General features: G+C 35.4%; 2 protein-coding genes across 6 annotated transcripts in view; both read left to right on the top strand.

The window, feature by feature from the left end:
* Window positions 1–22219, top strand: part of LOC109400030 (uncharacterized) — a 1200131-nt gene that overhangs the window by 828345 nt on the left and 349567 nt on the right. For all 5 annotated transcript variants that reach the window (XM_062846297.1, XM_062846295.1, XM_062846296.1 and 2 more), the window contains exon 3: window positions 21132–21254. In XM_062846297.1, coding sequence (XP_062702281.1) covers window positions 21132–21254 — 123 coding nt within the window. The remainder of the gene's footprint in view (window positions 1–21131; window positions 21255–22219) is intronic.
* Window positions 1106–12978, top strand: LOC115264417 (uncharacterized). Its single transcript, XM_062846292.1, has 4 exons — window positions 1106–6403; window positions 6460–6673; window positions 11352–11855; window positions 11925–12978. The coding sequence occupies exons 1-4, from the start codon at window positions 6293–6295 to the stop codon at window positions 12890–12892; spliced, it is 1797 nt and encodes a 598-aa protein (XP_062702276.1). The 5' UTR covers window positions 1106–6292; the 3' UTR covers window positions 12893–12978.

The following is a 22219-nucleotide window of genomic DNA, read 5'->3' as shown; positions in this document are numbered from 1 at the left end:
AGAACCCCATCATGCGACACCTCAAAATTTGCATAATTCCGTGTGTAATCCAATAGAACCAAAAATTATAGATTTACCCAATGCTGGACACCCGGTGGCCACGGAACAGGTTCAGGGGACCCCAGGGTATCTGGCAGAAATGGTCAATTTTCGATGATAAAAGAACCCCGTCATGCGACACCTCAAAATTTGCATAATTCCGTGTGTAATCCAGTAGAACCAAAAATTATTGTTCTACCCAATGCTGGGCACCCGGTGGCCACGGAACAGGTTCAGGGGACCACAGGGTATCTGACAGAAATGGTCAATTTTCGATGGTGAAAGAGCCCCATCATGCGACACCTCAAAATTTGCACAATTCCGTGTGTAATCCAATAGAACCAAAAACTATAGTTTTACCCAATGCTGGGCACCCGGTGGACACGGAACAAGTTCTGGGGACCACAGGGTCTCCGACAGAAATGGCCAATTTTTGATTCCAAAAGAATCCCATCATGCGACACCTCAAAATTTGCACAATTCCGTGTGTAGTCTAGTAAAACCAGAAATTATAGTTTTACCCAACGCTGGGCACCCGGAGGCCACGGAACTCCACAGGATCTCTGGCAGAAATGTCTTGTCCCTTGTGATTAAGGGTTAAAACAAGCTTATCAACTTTCCACTTTAATTTAGTTGTCTCTCAACCGATTCTTCTTTTTTCAAGTATGCAATTTAAATAGTATCTGGGATTGTAAGTATAATGAAATTGAATTCTACCTTATATTTTTAAGATCTATTTTCAGAAAATACTGTATCTTCCTATAAATATTTTAAAATCAGTATGCCTTCAAGAAAAGCATCTCCCGGATACATCATAGTATATGAACAGTCTTCTTGAATTTATCCTCAAGGTGTATTCGCTTCTTTTAAGTTTTTAAAAAACATAAAATAAATTCACAAAATACCGTATCTTCATATATATATATATATATATATATATATATATATATATATATATATATATATATATATATATATATATATATATATATATATATATATATATATATATATATATATATATATATATATATATATATATATATATATATCTTTAAAAGTTGGAATTTATATACGAGAAGTTCATTGGAACGTCACCACAAACACCAAACACGCCAAACGGAATCCTCTCTAAAATGTATTCAAGATCTAAATATTCATTCTAAGCTTTAAAGTTTCATGTAACAAAACTCTGATTTTCTGTGAGAAAATCTACGGAAGATCAAGTGTGTAAGTGTTTGCATTGTCCACTTAGAATCCGTACGCGCTGCATATTTTCTAGTGACACGCTTAGTTTACTCATAAACTATTCCTCTTTTAATGGTGAAAATTTCACCGGTTTTCGTACAACGAATCAAAAGATATACCAGAATGAAAATAAGACGAACAAAAAAATCTAGCACAAACGCCTTGAAAATTCAACATTTTCAAGCGCGACTATAGCAAAAAGCTTAAATATCGCCAAAACTATCATTTGTTACGCGCTCAAATGTTATTGATCATGACATGAGAAGATGTCCCCTGCCGATTGGAGTTCGTGTTCATGGAGAAATTTACTACGAATATCATGGCATGGCGGGTAGTCCTCCTTTGGACACCGTTTTAGTAACAACATGATGATCAACTCAAAATTGTACAAGATCTAAAGCCTCAGAAATCACTAGCAATTTTTAAAACACCGCAAAGGACCAAAGAAGATTTGGCTTGGATTCGAAAGTTGTCACTACAGTCGAAAGATTTTCAGAGGCAACGCAAAAATTGAGTAGTGTTTTTCAAAATAACTCTTTCATAGTCTCCAATATACTACATCCATTCAAACGCCCCCATTTCCATAACTGAAAAAAATACTGGTCAAAACGATTAGGAATCTAAGAAAGACAGGAAAACCGACTCCGGACACTGCACTATAAAATATGTTTCCAAAAAAGCTTGATACTACAAATTTTACAGTTAGACAACTTTTGAAGGAAGTTTACATTAGTAAAATTAAAAAATAAAAGTAATAATTTTAATGATATTTTTTCATGAAGGCGCTCTAAAATATGCATGTTTTGAAAGGTTGACATTTTCACAAGCCAGTTTATTCCAGAGATATTCGTGATTCCGTGTGTACGGATTCTAAATGGACATGATTTATGTTAAGGAGCATCCATTTAGTACGTCATGCACAATTTAGGACTTTTAGCCACTCTCCCCCATTCGTGCGAGGTTTTCGTATATTTGATATATTTTCCGAGCCCACCCTCCCCCTTATAAGCGTGACGTACTTTATGGATCCCCCCTTTCTTCTTCTATTTCCTTCCATTACTAATATCATCACTAAATGTGCTGCGATTGTTTCCTACGACGGATGTCACACAATTATGCAGCAATAATTACCGTAAAACTGGGTAACATTGATTAGCGGTGTAACTCACCTTGATTTTTGTCGTGGAATGTTCAAGATTTGATTTTTCCTGAAGAATAGTCAAGGTGATCAAAGGTTCCCCGCTGATCAATGTTACCCCGTTTTACGGTACTTCTCCCTATCAAGAATTCGATATAGATGGTAGAGAATAATGCGATAGGGTAGGTGTTCCAATATTCGCTGCCCCCAAGCAATTCTTATGGAGGGTGGTGAATACTGGAGCAGGAGTGGCAATACTGATTTATGGAGCTAAAATTTTATGAAAACTTTTTTATTCTTAATTTTTTTGAGTAAACTTAAAGCATCCAAAGCATCCAGCGTTTTCATATCATTTGGATGTGTTTTACTTTACAAAAAAATCATTCATATCGATCTATACAGCGAAAGGCTGAATAATACAGGGTGGCGAATACTGCTACATGGCGAATTCTCGAACACCAACCCTATATGGAATCATGCGATAGTGTGTGATAATGGCTTACGAGTAGATCAACAATGCAACACCGCACTGCCTAGTGCTATTCGAATCTTTGTCTCAGTCGGACTCGTGGTCGTGATTCTTCGCGCCGATAACAAAGTTACGGTTGTTTTTATTTCACAGTGCAAAAAATACGCGAATATTTTAAAGTTTTGATCATTTTCTTTAACATTAAATTAATTCAAGCGTGTCGATATCATAAAAAGTTTATTTTTTACAGAAAAAGATACAATTATTTTTAAAAGCTTAATCTCGGTTTATTTCTACCGAGATTTAGACAGCCGAACAGTACTCCGAAAGAATGAAAATGTTACTGGACATGGCCAACTTTCATCTAAAGAAAATAATTTTTGTCTAAAACAAAATTCCGTTGTAAACTTTTAAAACTCAAATATGGTTTTGTTGCATTTGATACTTTGGGCTGTTTGGTTGATGCTCAGGAACCAATGATAAAATTTTGTTTACTTTCGATAGCCTAAAAAATGTTGCGCAGTGTTTGTTATGAATTATTTTGGCTGATTACTTCTAATATTCCATGTCGTTTTAGCTGTTCTAAGTGCGTCGCTAATATAAAAAGTATTCGAAAAGAACGCTGAAATCAAACGTTGAACACAAAACGTTACTGCGTCCGAATAAAAAAACAGATATTTTTTTAATTGATTTCTAGTTCAAAAAAATTGTGTTTTAATAGTGAATTGTACAAAACAACATAAAAACACAATGCATGCCTGGTTTGGAATCTAGGAACAGATAGAAAATACTAAAATTTCTTACAAAACAACATTTTTGCACATTTTTCCAAACCTGCTTTTCAGAAACAACTCGAGAATTAAAATTCGAATTGTTATGACTTACAGAATACCATTTAAATCCAATCAGCAACTGAAGTTCTACATTTTAAGACTGAATTATTAAACACAAAAAAGTAGATTTATCACCCCACTTACGATTTGATTTGTTTTTATTGTTAAGTAAAGTTAAGTAAACCAGTTTATATAAGAAAAAAGCTTTTATATGGATTGTATCGTAAAATAATTAGCAATGTTTATGACGTTATATCTCAACACTGAATTAAATAAGTCTTTTTATTTCGGTTCTACTAGCAAATCTTTACGATTTAGTTAAATATGAGTCCAACATTTCTTTATTTTAGAATCTTAAGTATTATTGAAGTATGGATAGATTAATGCATGTCACAAAATAAAAATCTGATCAAAATTCGGTTTCTTAAAATATTTCCTCGCAATTAAATAGTTTGTAGCGAGTAAAATTTGTAATGAAAAAAATGTGGAAAAAACATCTTGTTGGGGATTACGCACACTTTATATATTACATAACACCGGTTTTCGAAATAGATATTTTCTATACAAAAAACATCATCAACTTATTATCGGACTGTAAAAAAAGCGTAAATTTAGTTCTTTGCTATAACTACTCCTCTATTATGTACATCGAATAATAAAAAAAGGTTTTTTCGCTTTGTATAATTTTAATTGACATCAACGTGATTAGATGGAACACCATCAAACTGAATACCTGAAAAATGCGTTATTTTCAGTGATTCGAAATACTTTAAAATTCAGAGGAAATTGTCCTTGGTGATCGTGAGAATTGTACCTATGTATGTATTTGCTTAATGAGCCGGATTTTTGTTTTTTCTTATACTTGCTTCCACATTTTTTTTGCAAATTAATTTTTTTGTGCCGAATTTTTAAAACATGTGTTTAGTTTTCGAGCAAAGCTCAAGTAAAATGACTATTTCTAGAAAGTTGCAGTTCGATTTCTTTTTCAATGATTTATACTATATTTCTAAACATCAAATTACTATTTTTGGGTATTTGGCATCTCAGTCTGATTTGGTCAATCAAAAACAACTATATGTTTTCTTAGTCCGACGTTTCGGTTCTTAAGGTCCAATAAATCAGACTGAGATGCCAAAAACCCAAAAATATTATCCAACGTACAGTCGATCATCCAGTTAACCGTTCAGCTATCGCGCGATCAGCCGTCCTCTGCAGCACCGCGCTGTTGCTGTGTACAACGAACGAGCTTTTTTAAGCGAGTTTTACACAATACAACAGCGCGATCAGCGAAAGGTTAAACATCAAATTACTTGTATGTTGAACCTAATCTTTTGAAGCCGTTTTCATCATTGCTAATAACTTTTCGATACAGTCCTTATACGAATGCTTTGCTCGGCAAAATTACAGTTTCTGTTTCTGAATCAGTAGTTGTACTTGAGTTCAAGTGTGCTTAGTAATAAGAATCCAAAGTGCCTAGAACTGAAATACAAAAAAAAATGTCATCGACCGAATGTCTCCACTCACCTGACTCATTTTGCTACGTCTGTGGAGAGTTTATAAGCTCCCGTGTGAAAAAGTGTTCAATTTCTGATGGAGCTAAATTAAGACAAGCATACCAAGAATATTTTGGCCTGGAAATCAAAAACCAAGACAAATATTGGGTTCCACATTTCGTTTGTCAGAGTTGTGCTGTTGGATTGCTTAGTAGGTTTTAGATAAATTGACAATTTTATTAGTAACAATATTTCAAACGCGCGTAATTTGTTGGAGTTCTGATAAACCGAACTATTTGCCATTTTGAATAATTTCCACTGTTTTTATCCGTAAATTGCCGGAAAACAATTTCCGTATGTGTTGTGGGTACGAATTTCTTCTACAGAATGTTAGTAATATAGTTCACAATTAATTGGGATGAACAACTTTCTTATCAGTTAGGTCTAGTATGTTTGCCACCATCGATGGTTTTCATATGGTAAATAGTTCGGTTTAGCAGAACCCTGACCAATTGCTTTTGAAAACAACTCTATTTTAAAGCCGTAGGTCGTACTTTAGCCCTACTATACAATTCACTATTTGAAAAGTAGAGATGCTTTCAGCCATCTAAATAATGAATTTATTTAAAAATTCTTTCTACTAGAATTAGTATAAACCTCTTTTATATAGTGGCTATGGATTTTAGGTAGGACTGAAATACGACTTGACAGAAAAGGCCGTCTTCAAAAGCAATTATGCCCTGTTGAAATTTTGATACCGCATTTGAGCTTTCTAGCTTATTTTTCAATAGAAACAAAAAAAAATATAATATGTTTTCTCTTCAAAGAACCAGCAAAAGATAGATCAGCAAGGTTGAAATTTGACAGGCCAAGAATTTGGAGTCAGCCAACTAGCCATCAAAATGACTGTTATTTTTGTTTGGCAAAAATCTTTCGCGGGAGGAACTTAAATATTTATCCAAATATTCCTTCATCACAAGCTCCAACCCTGTATGCTGGACCAAGCGGATCTGGTCTAAGTCGCACAAATGTCTCTGCAACTGGTGATGCTCGAAGGGTTTCAACTTCAGATATGGAAGAACAACAAGTGGCAGCAGCTGAACAGATCGTCGATCATACTTCAGAAAACGTTGCATCAAGTGTTAATCAGAAATTACGGCCTGTTGACAATGGCAAACCAGAGGTAAATTACTAAATGTGCTTGAAAAGCTTTAGCTAAATTTCTGTTCACTTTTTCAGATGCTTTGGCGATCTGATGACTGCAATCATCATCCAGATGATTTTTGTTACATTTGTGGTTACTTTATTACCAGGACAACAACCAAACATACATTGCGAAAAGATACCAAGTTATATGAAGCATACAAGCAATATTTCAACATCGAAGTCGAACATCAAGATAAACAGTGGGTGCCACATTATGCCTGTCATAATTGCACAAGACGGTTGCATGGTACAGTATTTAATTTAGAATGATTTTTTTATCTATACAATACTGCCATTCTAAGCGTATCTGTACCATGTTGTTTTTCAACGAGGTTGACCCATTCGCTCTAACAAAAACAATATTTTAAAATCAATGTCAGAAAGATACATAACGTTATTGTGCTATATTAAGCTATGAAACCTGATGAAAACAAAAATCCAATTAATTTTAAATGGCTTTGTAACTGAGAAAAATGCTACTTGCATTGAATTCAACATAGTTCAGATATGCTTAAAAGGGCAGAATAGACGTTCTATAACTTATTCATATGTTTACGTTTTACTGCTTTTTCTAACAAATGGTTGTGTCAGAAATCTGTTTTTATTTCACTCGAAAAATTTCTGGTATTTGAACCAAAAACAAAACAGTAGTTGGGTCTATGATGATGAATGGACCAATTTCGTTGATTCCAACACTTAGTCATAATAGAAGCCTCTTTTATATATAAAGTAGCCAATTTTATACAGCCAAGTTGTGATTCGCTGAAAGCTTTACTCATCTAATTTTCAAAAAACGACATAGAAGCATGAAATAACTAGCACATTTATTTTATAAATTAACTTTTATGAGCAAAAGATTCTGATCTTGGTGGACCATTGCTGCTTATGGTTGGACCAAATAAATGATCATGGATGAACCAACGAAACATGAAGACATTTTTTCGACTAACCTTTTCTTATTCCTTGTGAATCGCAGCGAAAATTGGACTTCAGGTCAGCATTGTCGTTCCGAAACGAATCGGTGTTGCAAGAAGTGATAACCAATTAATGTACGAGGCTTTCGGTTGGCCAAACGATCGGTAGCGGGCCGCAGATACCGCGCACGGAATCCGGATATGATATTAAAATGATGAAACTTCGGGAGCCTCGGTGTACTGGGCGAATTTCAGGACGAGCAGCTATCCATACGGTCGGGGCGCGATGGCAAAGGCTCTGTTATTTGATATAATGTACGTAGAGATCAAATATTTGCAATTTCAAAACTCTTCCACTTCATTTTGAGACCGACGAACGTTTTGAAATTGACATCGCGCGCAAAGAAAACTGTAAACAAACTAAGCCGGACCTAGTAACCAACGGTGTAATGGTTTGGTCCAACCAAGATTACACCGTTTCGGTATTTTCATAAATAAACTGCATTCAAAAATATTTCGGGGAAACGGTCCATTCGGGGAAACGGTTCATTCGGGGAATCGTTTTTCGAGGGAAAAACTTTCGGAGAAACTTCTTTCGGGGTACTGGTTTTCGGACAAATGTCGGTCAACCGCCAAAGAAGGTTAGATATTTTTGCAATAGAATAACGAAAAAAGATCAGGAAATGAAAAAGAATTTCTATGTTCTCGATGCTACAAACTGAGCATTTTTGGTGCTCCACTAGGGCTTCTAGAAAGCCTTTCTAAAACCATTAATAATTTAAATATTTGGCGGTAATTTAATTAAAACCGATGTGATTTCAATGAAGAAAGAGTCATATTTTGTCATTAGTGAGAGTGTAGTTTGAGTTTTTAAGAAAACAATACATTATTTTGGGTTTTCAAAATTGGTCCAACCATGATCAGTTTTTGGACTGGCCCATTCATCATCATCTACCCTACTTCTAATGTATTTTCCAACAATACCACAAAGAAGTCAAGATGCATGCTCTCGGTTTTTACAAGGCAGCCATTTTTTTAATTCTCTCATATATGTCTTTATTTTTTTTTTAAGATAATTTTTAATCTTTCACAGAAATGTCTTCTTGAGTGCTACTAGAGAATTGTTGAGGAATTCTTCCTGAGATTTCTTAGAAAATTTTACATACTTAGTTTCGACTGTATACACTTTGAAGATGAATGCAATTGAATTCCTAAAGTAACTTTGATGTTCTGCACACCGCAAATTTTTAGCTGCCTTGTATTTGATTGGGCCGATTTTTTGGTTGTGATAAGTTTCAGGTAAAGCTAACTTCCATCCTAAACTCAGCAAAATTAATTGAAAGGCAACCCAGAGATTTCGGTGGGTGTAAAGTGATTGCCACTGGAGTTCCGAAGAAAACCACCAGGGTGATGTTTCAATGAAAGAGAATTATTGTATGAAAGAGGAATAAAATGAAATGTAACATGGGTCATTCCATACCAAATCGACAAATCGATTGGCACATGATATTCCAAGTAATGTTCAAAGTAATTTCAGCAGGTCGGAAATGGCTTATAATGGCCTCAGCTCGATTTGTAACACTCGGAGATTATCCGTTCAACCTACACACTATTTTTAAATTTTGATTATTTTTGAAAAAAATCCGTAAATCGCATTACGTATTTACTGATTTCTGATCAGCCAGGAATCATACCGCTTATCTTTTTATGTCTCTAAAAAGGTTTTTCTGTGTAGAATCTGATAAAAATAATCTCAATATGGTTTTCCTGACATTTCTCTCAAATTTATACGTTTTAATCCGATTTTGATAGATATCTCAAGAACACCCCTTTTATTTCTCGATTTTTCAATTTTAAAAGATTTTTCTGAGAGTTTCCCACTTTTTTCGCTTATTTGTACAGAGTAAAATAAGTATAACCTTCGTGGGATATTGTAAAAGTTGGGTTTCGAGTTATCAGAAAAATTAGCTCCTATTGAATAATATTCAGTTGTTTACTTATAATAGTCATTTATTGCGTTTAACTGTTTCAAAATCAGAATCCCTTACATATATAGATGACAGTAGTCTAAAAAACAGACCAATAAATAAAAAACAATATAAATATAAATATTTTCATCATGAAGAAATCTTCGTTATTAGAGAAAAGTTATAGGATCAGCGTACCATTAAAAATCTTACGCGCCTAAATTTATCCTAACCGTAAACAGACTGTTACGGCACCGATTAATTCAGTTCATTTTAACATCATGGGTGCTCACTCCTGAAAAAAAGTACAAAAAAGACAAAACAACAGTTGAAACTTTGCCTTCAGTAGGACTAAACTGGGAGCACCATGTTGAAAGGTAGGAACTGTACCGTGTAGGCACCAAACTCTGCGCAAAACCCACTAAGCTCAAAAGTTTTTCTTCCAATACAAATTGTTTAAGAGTTCCAAAATTAACTAAATTTTCTCCCAATTACTGTTTTTTCTAGTTGACGTTACATCTAAAAATAGTGCTGAAAAGCATGAAGTCTGATGAATATTTGTCTATAATCAACTAAAAATTGACCAAAATGTCACTTAAGCCACTATGTATCTGGGGGCCCCTCAATTGAAACAGATAGTTCACAATACTGACTTTTATTTCTACTTTATCTACGGTAGAACTATAAGCACAACATCTTATTATTGTTTATCATTGTTCTATCTATGCCAGTTCATTATAGGAGTCCGTTGGGACTGTTCAGCGATTACAGGCAGTGTAGCTCAGAGGAGAATCAATGTACAATTACGACTAGAGCGTTTGTTCGAATGGTTGGGTGGAGGATGGAAAACATTTCTTTATGGTGATTTCAAAGACTAAACATTTGTCATGTATTAGAGTGAATTTTTGATAAGATCTAGAGTCTAGACCAACAGGTGCTCCTCTCACATGTTGGTCTAGTAAGTTGAAAATTCAATCCCACAACAATATCAAACTTGTTTAGGGTAGTATATTAATTATATTGATTAAATGTTTATGTAATTTAGTTTTTTTACTATTACGAATGATATGCTCGATAGGTGATATAATATATGTAATACATGACGATAATAATATTAACCAATGAATGTCATACTGTAGGTTCACATTTCCCTAAATACTCGAAGCACTACTTTAAAATTGTCTATCGTTGTTAATACAAATATTACTCTGTACAAAGAAGCGGAAAAGATGGGAAACTGTCAAAAAAATCTTTTAAAATTAAAAAATCGACAAAAAAGAGGGGTGTTTTTGAGAAATCTTTCAAAATAGGATTAAAACACATAAATGATAGATAAATTTCAAGAAATCCGTGTTGTGATTATTTCTATCAGATTCTACGCAGAAAAAGCTTTTTAGGGACATAAAAAGATAAACAGAGTGACTTCTGGCTGACCAGATATGAGTGAATGCATATTGCGTTTTACGAGATTTTTTCAAAAATAATTAAAAATTCAAATTTTGTTGTGGATTGAACGAATGATCTCCGAGTGTTAGAAATCGAGCTGAGAGTTTTTTAAGGCAGGCTCTATTCAACTAGAATATATAAATTAGTATTTGAAAGATTAGTGGCAAAAACATATGAAAAATTTGTCGATTTGACATGGAATGACCCACATTTTATTTGGATGAATACAAAATGTATCAAGTATCGTAAAACTTTAGTATGGTAAAACATGTATTTTCAACGCAATATGGTATATCAAGATAAGCACTTCAGGTTTGAAATATTTTTGGGAGAAAAGGTATTATTTATTAGTCATTTTAGAAATTTGTAAAACTTAAATCTTCTCTGAGCAGCATTACCATTTTTAAATATTTCTATGTGTTGTATTATAGATTTACTCAGGAAAGAATGAAAACTATTTCATACTTGTCATAACAAAATCTTGTACAATTTTTATACCATCAAAAACTGTTAGCAGAATGTTTATGTTATATTTACTATTTATTGATTCCTTTTAAATTCTCAATTATTCAAATACAAATATTCAAACAAATTTCAGGTTGGTACCAAGGAGAAAACAGATTAATGGAATTTGCTGTGCCTCGGATTTGGCATTCACCTTCAAATCATCAAACCGACTGTTATTTTTGTGTTGTGAATTTGGCTAGTGGTCAAAAAAAGTCAACTTACCCTGATATCCCTTCATCACGTGCGCCAATTCCACATTCCGCTGAACGCCCCATACCTCAACGTACCTGTGAAACGGCTGTTAGTACCACTACAATATCGACAGTTAGTGGAAGTTCTGTCCCAAGTAGTGAGTCTTTACAACTTCAAGGAGGAGTGCTCAATATTCCACATTATCCGAATCAAACGGAAATAAATGATTTGATTCGTGACCTTGCACTCCCTAAAAACAAAAGCGAATTATTGTTATCTAGGCTGAAGCAATGGAGTTTGCTGGATGAATCCGTCAGAATAACATCCCAGAGAACTCGCGATGAAGAGTTTTCCTCCTATTACACCAGCGAAGATGGAATTTGCTTTTGTAGAGATATCGAGGGTGGGTATTTCTATCTATTCGGATGACAACAGCATCAAAACGAAGAAAACTGTATCTCTTTTTTTGCAGGTCTATTTTCTGAAATCGGCATTCCATTGATTGTAAGAGACTGGCGGCTCTTTATTGATGGCTCTTCAAAAAGTTTGAAGGTTGTGCTACTGCACAACCGCGTAAAAAGCGAGCAGTACCCATCTCTACCCATTGCACACTCCATTCTCCTGAAAGAAAGTTATGCCACAACAAAATTGTTATTCAACAAAATTCAGTATGAAAAATTTGGTTGGGAGGTAATAGGCGACTTTAAAATGATTGGTTTCCTAATTGGATTACAAGGAGGGTATACTAAATTCCCTTGTTTCCTGTGCCTGTGGGACAGCAGAGACACAGAGAACCACTATAAAATTAAAAATTGGGAAATCAGAGCCCAATACAAAATCGGCGAAAAAAATGTTAAAAACGATCCAGTAGTGAACATGGAAAAAATTTTAATGCCACCTCTTCATATAAAACTTGGTTTGATTAAGCAATTCGTGAAAGCATTGAATAAGGATTCGGAATCATTTAAGTTTATAACAAAACTGTTTCCGAAACTTTCCGAGGCAAAAATAACTGCCGGTGTTTTTACAGGACCACAAGTAAAAAAACTTATAAAATCGGAATCGTTTCCGAAATTATTGAATGAGAAAGAAAAGGCAGCCTGGAAAAGCTTTCGAGATATAGTTCAAGGATTTTTAGGGAATAATCGTGATCCAAGATATGAGGCCATAGTACATGAACTGATGAAAAATTTTGAAACCATGGGGTGTCGAATGTCACTAAAGGTGCACATTCTTCATTCTCATTTGGATAAATTTAAAGAAAATATGGGTGTATACTCAGAGGAACAAGGCGAACGTTTTCATCAAGATATAAAACATATGGAGCAACGATATCAGTGCCAAGCAACATCGAAAATGATGGGTGATTATGTGTGGAGTCTCATGCGAGACACAACAACGGAGTATACGCGTCAACCTATTTCGAAATTGCATTTTTAAGTATATTATAGTATGTTATTTTTCAAATAAAAATGTGTGCAAAATGTGTATATTCGAAATATATTTCCTAAAATGTCTCATTCGCATCCAAATAGCTACATTACTGGGAAGAAATCACTTAAGATATATATATATATATATATATATATATATATATATATTATATATAGCCAAGGGCTGAAAATCTCGATAATAAAGAAAAAAAAAATATATATATATATATATATATATATATATTTATACAGGGGGTAGACAAAATGTTTGAGATAGGCAAATTTTATTCGTCTCAAAAAATTTTCAATGAGCTATAACTTTTTGGTTATTATGGTTCATCAAAAATTCTCAAATTTTCACTGCGATTTGTCCCAGCTAAACTATAATTTGTACAAAATTGGGCTTTGCCGGCTAACCCTACATTAAGTTAGAGCAATTTCAGCAAAATGCTTCTTTTCTGAGAGCTATTTTTAAAAGTGTTATATCTCAGGGTATAGTTAACGTAATTTAACGAAACTTTGAACATTCATTATTAATATCTTGATCTTTGAAAAACATTTGACTCAACTGAATTTTTTACACAAGAAGGAAAGTTAAAGCGATTGAAATATTTTTTTCAATATATACAACCAAAGCAAAATTTTTGACATCGTATGAAAATTTATGAAAGTGATTTTTGTTTACTTGAAAAGCCTCCAATACATCTTAATATAAATATATTTGAAACGTAAGTAACAAAACGGCCATCCATAATATAGAAAAGGTAATGCAAATATGTCAAAATCGTATAATGTTTAGAAATTCTCACTTGAAAATTAAATCCGCTTTAACTTTCTTTCTTATAAAAAAAATTCAGATAAGTCAAATGTTTTTCAAAGACCAATAAATTAGTAATGAATGTTCAAAATTTCGTTAAATTACGTTAACTGTACCTTGAGATATAACACTTTTAAAAACAGCTCTCAGAAAAGAAGCATTTTGCTGAAATTGCTCTTACTCAATGTAGGGTTAACCAACAAAACCCAAACCTGTACAAATTATAGTTTACTAGCTGGACAAATTGCAGTGAAAATTTGAGAATTTTTGATAAACTACGCAAAAAGTTACAGTTCATTGAACATTATTTGAGACAAAAAAATTTTGCCTATCCCAAACATTTTGTCTACCCCCTGTATATACACATATATATATATATATATATATATATATATATATATATATATATATATATATATATATATATATATATATATATATATATATATATATATATATATATATATATATATATATATATATATATATATATATATATATATATATATATATATATATATATATATTTATTTGGACACCGTCTAAGATATTCCTATCAAACAGTGAATATTGCTTCTTATTCTATTCTTAAATATAGTTTTGCTAATACTAAAATCATACATATAATAATCACAATTAAATAAGGCCGGAACAAATATCATTTTCTTCTTTTGTCACTTTGCTGTTTGACTCGTCAAGGGGGGGACAATAATAAATAAATGGATTTTGTGAGAAAATACCCGAACAATTAGGCAAAATCACAAAACTCATCGGATTTGTTAAGGAATTTTGTGAGTAGCCCAGATTTCGTAAAAAAAAATTTCATTTTCGTTAAAATTTTATTTTTGCCCCCCCCTCAAAAATGTGAAATCTGGTCAAAATTTTGCGAGGGGGGGGGGGGGGGGGTGACATTAGAAGAAATGGAAATTTGTTCCAGCCTAATCGACAACATTCTACAAACGGGTTAAAAAAGCTCCTATGGCCGTCATTTGGTAATCTTAAAAAATCATGCTCTCTCAATGTCCTGGATGGAGCATGAATGTTCAGCATTGCCAATAGAGGACTACATTCTATATTTCCTTGCAGCAAATCAAAAATAAATAATATACGTAACATTTCACTTCTTTCGCTCAAAGTTTCTAGATTGATCAGCCTACATCTGTTTGCATAAGGCGGTAAGCCAATGGAATCATTCCAGGTAGAGATCGCATCGCATATCTAATGAATCTTCTTTGGACACTTTCGAGTATAATTTGTCTAGGAGCCCAAATTTGAATGGCATATTCCAATATACTTCTAACTAGGGATATATATATATATTTATATATATATATATATATATATATATATATATTTATTTATTTATTTATTTATTTATCTAGATCTCTATAGGAATAAGGAAGTTAAAGGAGAATTGTTAAAAAAATTTTTACGAACAATCTTGGATCTTTAAAGAAACTATGATGAAATTCCTGTAAACATCAATGAAAAAACATAGAATAGAGGTATCATGAAATACTTTTTTGGTATAACCGGTAGAAGCAATGCGTGAATGGTTCTCTGGAATAATATCGAATGTTTCATCTCGGAAGAACTTTAGAATAAAATAGAGAAGTTCCATGCAAAAAATCGACAACTGTTACAGGATTCCATGAACTAAAGAAACTCTAAAGGGGGATATCTGGATGAATTTATGAAAGATATTCTGGAGTTTCTAATCAAGTAGTTTTTGAAGGGCCTTTCAATGTAATGAAGAGAAACTCTGGCGTTTAGTGTAATGTGATTGGTTTCAATTACTGTTTTCAGAAAAATGATACTGTCGCTAATCGCCTGGCGACCCAAGCCCCCGGTTTGTTTCCCGGACTTTGTGCACTTCTCGGTGATTGCAAAGGCAGCGAAGAAAGACCTTCGAATCCAGGCAGAGTTCATGGTCGAACAACCAACGAAAATATAATATTTGTGAGGTTCATTGTAAAAATACGGTATTGTGTGATAAACCTTTTTTCAGGAAACAAAAAATTTAAAACCATCTGCACACATTTCCCACATTTTCAGAATATCAGACTAATATTCATATGAACTTCCGAGCTTTATGAAGAATTAATTAAAATGCGGTAGTTTATTGGATTTGTTTACCTTAGATCAAAAATAAAGATTTTTATGATACGGTAAAGAGTGCATATGAGTTAGTTTTGAGAAACACATTTTTTACGATTGATTTGAACTTACGGAATTACGTGAATTTGTTTCATGAAAATTCGAAGTTTTGATCATAAATATAGATTATAAAAATATTTTGAATAAGCTTGTGTAGTTTGTTAATTATCATACGAATATTGCGAATTTGTTTCATAAAACAGATAGATTTTGATAATATTTTGTTTTGAGGTTGGTCTTCTTAGGAATTCCTCATAGAAAACCAGATTTTGTAAATTTGTTTGGAATTTCTGAATAGCAATTCATGAAGCTTAAGGTAACATGCTGTGCCATTGAACTTTAATACAAATCAATGATTTTTATGCTTGTTTCTAATAGTTTGCCTCGCATTTTTGAAATAGTAAAAAAAACGGTTAATTCGGCATTCACGTTGCTGAAAAAGTATCATCATACCAAGTTAGCATATAGAATGGTACTCCAACCCAATATTTGCAACAGGTTTGTAAGAACAATATGTTTTGCTTTCTTGTACTCGTAGATGAGGTTCATACGTTAGCATACCACAAAATTTAACGGGATTTTTAGCAGAGACTGAAATGTATCAGAAAGACGAGAAAACATTTTCCATGGTAATTTTTGTTCAAATTGCAAGCCAGTAACGTCTCCTACTGAATTACCTAAACCTCTTTTTACGTCCATCATTGGCTGATTGATAAAAAATCTGTCGCTAATAGAATAGGCAAACTCAAAACTTATACATTTCTTTGACACATCTACATATTCAAGAGAAGTGTTAAAACATATAAAAGTTTTGTTAAAACAAGCCATTGTTTTAATGGCAGAATTTTGTATCGTTCAGCCAATGATGAACGTATAAAAAGGTGAAAGTATACTTATTGAACTTCCCGTAAAAATAGAAAGAGAAAATCGATGAAAAGAAATCGATCATTGCAGACACGTCGTTATGAAACTTAACGCGAGATATATATTTGGAGCTTAGATTGATATTCCTAAGAATTTCTCACAGAAAACCAAATATTTAAAAATTTCTTCGAGAGATATGGAATTTTTTCTTTTCTGCTTGAGACCCTGTGGTCCCCAGAACTTGTTCCGTGTCCACCGGGTGCCCAGCATTGGGTGAAACTATAATTTTTGGTTCTATTGGATTACACACGGAATTGTGCAAATTTTGAGGTGTCGCAGGTTCTTTTATCATAGAAAATTGAGCTGTTGGAAATTGTAGACTAATTTCCTAATTTCCGTGCCTAATGAGTTCCGAGTTCCCTTTAACCATCTAAATGTACGGAGTCAGTTGAAATTACGAGAACATGTAGTGTAAGAGTTTAATGTAACGAACTACAGTATTAGAAGGGTTAGGAGAGCCGCGTCTCGGAGAATTCAGGCATGAGAGTATAATGTAAGTAATAAGCTAAGTAAAATGTGAATTATTGAAATAAAATACCAATTCTTTGCAGTCTCGAAACCGTTAGCTGCTGTCGAGAGGTTTGATTACATTCCGAGAAAGTTGCGTCCCTAACATGACCATTTCTGCCAGATACCCTGTGGTCCCCTGAACCTGTTCCGTGGCCACCGGGTGCCCAGCATTGGGTAAAACTATAATTTTTGGTTCTATTGGATTACACACGGAATTATGCAAATTTTGAGGTGTCGCATGATGGGGTTCTTTCATCATCGAAAATTGACCATTTCTGCCAGATACCCTGGGGTCCCCTGAACCTGTTCCGTGGCCTCCGGGTGCCCAGCGTTGGGTAAAACTAAAATTTTTGGTTCTACTAGACTACACACGGAATTGTGCAAATTTTGAGGTGTCGCATGATGGGGTTATTTTGGAATCAAAAATTGGCCATTTCTGTCGGAGACCCTGTGGTCCTCAGAACTTGTTCCGTGTCCACCGGGTGCCCAGCATTGGGTAAAACTATAATTTTTGGTTCTATTGGATTACACACGGAATTATGCAAATTTTGAGGTGTCGCATGATGGGGTTCTTTTATCATCGAAAATTTACCATTTCTGCCAGATACCCTGGGGTCCCCTGAACCTGTTCCATGGCCACCGGGTGTCCAGCATTGGGTAAATCTATAATTTTTGGTTCTATTGGATTACACACGGAATTATGCAAATTTTGAGGTGTCGCATGATGGGGTTCTTTTATCATCGAAAATTGACCATTTCTGCCAGATACCCTGGGGTCCCCTGAACCTGTTCCATGGCCACCGGGTGTCCAGCATTGGGTAAATCTATAATTTTTGGTTCTATTGGATTACACACGGAATTATGCAAATTTTGAGGTGTCGCATGATGGGGTTCTTTCATCATCGAAAATTGACCATTTCTGCCAGATACCCTGGGGTCCCCTGAACCTGTTCCGTGGCCTCCGGGTGCCCAGCGTTGGGTAAAACTAAAATTTTTGGTTCTTCTAGACTACACACGGAATTGTGCAAATTTTGAGGTGTCGCATGATGGGGTTATTTTGGAATCAAAAATTGGCCATTTCTGTCGGAGACCCTGTGGTCCCCAGAACTTGTTCCGTGTCCACCGGGTGCCCAGCATTGGGTAAAACTATAATTTTTGGTTCTACTGGATTACACACGGAATTATGCAAATTTTGAGGTGTCGCATGATGGGGTTCTTTTATCATCGAAAATTGACCATTTCTGCCAGATACCCTGGGGTCCCCTGAACCTGTTCCATGGCCACCGGGTGTCCAGCATTGGGTAAATCTATAATTTTTGGTTCTATTGGATTACACACGGAATTATGCAAATTTTGAGGTGTCGCATGATGGGGTTCTTTTATCATCGAAAATTGACCATTTCTGCCAGATACCCTGGGGTCCCCTGAACCTGTTCCATGGCCACCGGGTGTCCAGCATTGGGTAAATCTATAATTTTTGGTTCTATTGGATTACACACGGAATTATGCAAATTTTGAGGTGTCGCATGATGGGGTTCTTTCATCATCGAAAATTGACCATTTCTGCCAGATACCCTGGGGTCCCCTGAACCTGTTCCGTGGCCTCCGGGTGCCCAGCGTTGGGTAAAACTAAAATTTTTGGTTCTTCTAGACTACACACGGAATTGTGCAAATTTTGAGGTGTCGCATGATGGGGTTATTTTGGAATCAAAAATTGGCCATTTCTGTCGGAGACCCTGTGGTCCCCAGAACTTGTTCCGTGTCCACCGGGTGCCCAGCATTGGGTAAAACTATAATTTTTGGTTCTACTGGATTACACACGGAATTATGCAAATTTTGAGGTGTCGCATGATGGGGTTCTTTTATCATCGAAAATTGACCATTTCTGCCAGATACCCTGGGGTCCCCTGAACCTGTTCCATGGCCACCGGGTGTCCAGCATTGGGTAAATCTATAATTTTTGGTTCTATTGGATTACACACGGAATTTTGCAAATTTTGAGTTGTCGCATGATGGTGTTCTTTTGAAATAAAAAATTGGCCATTTCCGCCTGAGACCCTGTGGTCCCCAGAACCTGTTCCGTGGCCACCGGATAACCCGTGCCAACCAAATGGCCTCATCAGGTCCGGAACAACATTTATATAATGATTTGTCACTAACAGCGATTCAAAAACACTGTTTCCAGTCGAAATTATTATGATGTGCGAAAATTATGTATCATGTCACACTTAGATCCGCCCGCAGCAAAAAGGGGGAGGGTCAGGGGGGATCCCCACCATATCATTCTTTAGATATACTCTTCCCCTTGATGATGCTTCAAACCGATTGTAATTTGGTGGCCTAGTTTCGGAGAACGAGCCATTTGAAGCCACAAAGTCCCGGCTGGTTAAGGATTGTCCTACAGAAATGAACACCCCTAGTTCCCCATACAAATTTCGGTTTTGAACTGTGGGGCCGCGGTCCATTATTTTTCAAAAATTCCTTCACTATGACACTTCTGGGGTCCCAAACCCCTGTTACTTTTAATTTCATTCCATAGCGTGAACTTTTCTCATTTTTTGTCGAGCAGTGTTACGGATGCGCAAAAAAGGCATATGTTATTATATTTGCGAGGGCGCTCATACTTAAAGTTAAAAAAACATTTGATTTTAATCTCAAGAGCTGGTTACTCAGTGAGTAACTTGGAGTAACCACGATGACACCGGGCCTCGTATCAAAAATTCATTTTTGCAGTGAACATATAGCCTTTCCAGTTTACTTAGTGTACGAGAAAGGCAAAAACGTGTTAATTCGAGAAACCGTGTAAAAAAACAGTTAACAGGTCTTGCTCCTGGGCATTTGAGATGGAGCCAAGGGGATTTCCAGAAAGTTCCCAGAAAGCCCAACAAAGGGGGTTCCTAGGGTCTTCAGGGGCGTTCAAAATCATTCTAAGGGTGTTCCGTCAGGTTTCAATGGCAGTTTCTATAGTATGACACTGTCTGTGTCTTAACGTTTGCACCATAGTTCCTGTCCAACATGATTCCGAGATCTTTGTCGGGGAATGCATCGGCGAGTATGCGGGTGCTCCTGATGAAGCTGGAAGATCCACTGCAACTGCAAGTTCCCGCTTCCCAGCTCGCTATCGCAAGTCCTTTTTTGCCACTGTGATCGTTGGCATTGGTATTTGCATGATTCTCTTGTCACCAACCAACTAATGCAGGCAACTACTTTATTGTGTTATTTCTTCCATGGTGCCGATCTTTCATACGACGGTGGTGGTAATCAATCCTAGACCTGGGCCACTACTCGCTAAATCTTTTCGGAAGCTACGGGTAGGCCTAAACGGCAGTCTTCGCTGGGAGAGGTGATTTTCAATGGGCGCCCAGGAGATACAATTTTACCTTAGTTAGCTTCCCCCGTGTTCGAATCGTTATCATCCGAGATCTTCTTTTTCTAAAATCATTAGCAGGCAGTTGAGAAACACTGCTACTATAGCACAGCTACATACTTGCTACACCGTCTGGCATCGTTCCATCCGGGTTTTCGTAGGATCGTGTTTTGATTTATTTTTAATACCAGTTGAAGCTGTTGATTTTATGAAAGGGCTTTCCCCGTAGGTCTAGAACCGTACTATATAGCGAGAGCAACACAGACTGGCGTTTTGGAATGACGAATGCCCCACAAATGAGTTGAGATGACATTCGCCTATGTGATAGCAAACTACGGCTACATATTTACTCAACAAAGCTGAAAACTTTTGAAAGCACTCGTTGCTTCATATGAATTAGCCTCTAATCTAAATGACTAAACAGTGTACTGATGTTAATGTTGTGTTTATTTTTCTTTCTCTTTTTTCCAGGACCGAACATTAAGACTGCAATAGCTATATTAAATTGTATATTAGCGAGACAACTATGTTTCGAGGATCCATCATGTTCCGCCATCCTAGAGATCATTCCACGAGTGTGCGGGCCAGTGCCAGGTAAGTGAGCTTGTCTGTTTGTTATCAACTGACGCAAGGAATCTCGCTTTGCCCATCAAATAACTGAAAAATATATAAAGAAAATTCCATGTGTGGTTTTACACAAACTTTTAAAGCTTTAAATGAGAAAAAGTTAACGAAAACATAAAGTATGAGTCTGAAATACCCAAAAATTGGCCGAAAATTTCTTTTACTGTTCCTAATATAAGGCACATTCATATCATCATCAATTCTTACCCGGCCTTCCTCAGAGATCTCTCATCAATCTTCTCAGACCAAGCGTCTGACATTCCACGGCTTTAGCATTTGTACTTATACCGAACAACCCGGGTGTACCAACGAAGGACACGTATGTACGTTCAAACAAGCTCAATCCTTCCCACCATTAAGGAGAAAGAACCCCACAAAAGCCAGTCAACCTTCCATCGAAATCACCTCATCAGTGTCGGTAATAAAATTTTTCACCTTCTCCGTACCCATTTATCCACTGTGCTAATACATACACTACAAGTAGCGGTGCGGTCGACACTCCTCACCCCATAGTGACATCTAGACAGCTTGCCATAGCTGCTGCTGCTGCTGCTGCTGCAAAGCATAGAGCTAACGAGTGTTGGACTGCACACCTCATCGAATCTACTTCTAAAGCCGCTTAAATGAGGTATATGTACGGGGCTGGATTAATCCCATTCTGCACCTAGCTGTGTTTGTATACTAGTTTTCAGAATGCAATGACTAAATTCCAAAGCTGGATGTAAAACTATATCAACTGATAATTTTCCAAAATTTCTTATAATTTTAGTTTTCTGGTAAAAACTATTACCGAAGGGTCAGCAGTTGAAATTCTGGGCAAATATAACCGGAATCTGTGTTATATTTTCATTTTCTTTTTTTTTTAATTTAATGTTTACTGTTTACCAAAAAAATCAAATCTACCATGTTTGGTATGACGATAGTTAGCATGATTT

The sequence above is a fragment of the Aedes albopictus genome, chromosome 1 (genome assembly GCF_035046485.1).
Source record: "Aedes albopictus strain Foshan chromosome 1, AalbF5, whole genome shotgun sequence".
NCBI classification, from domain to species: Eukaryota; Metazoa; Arthropoda; class Insecta; order Diptera; family Culicidae; genus Aedes; species Aedes albopictus.
The sequence above is the reverse complement of the archived record's forward strand: the minus strand, read 5'-3'. Positions and strand labels throughout refer to the sequence as shown.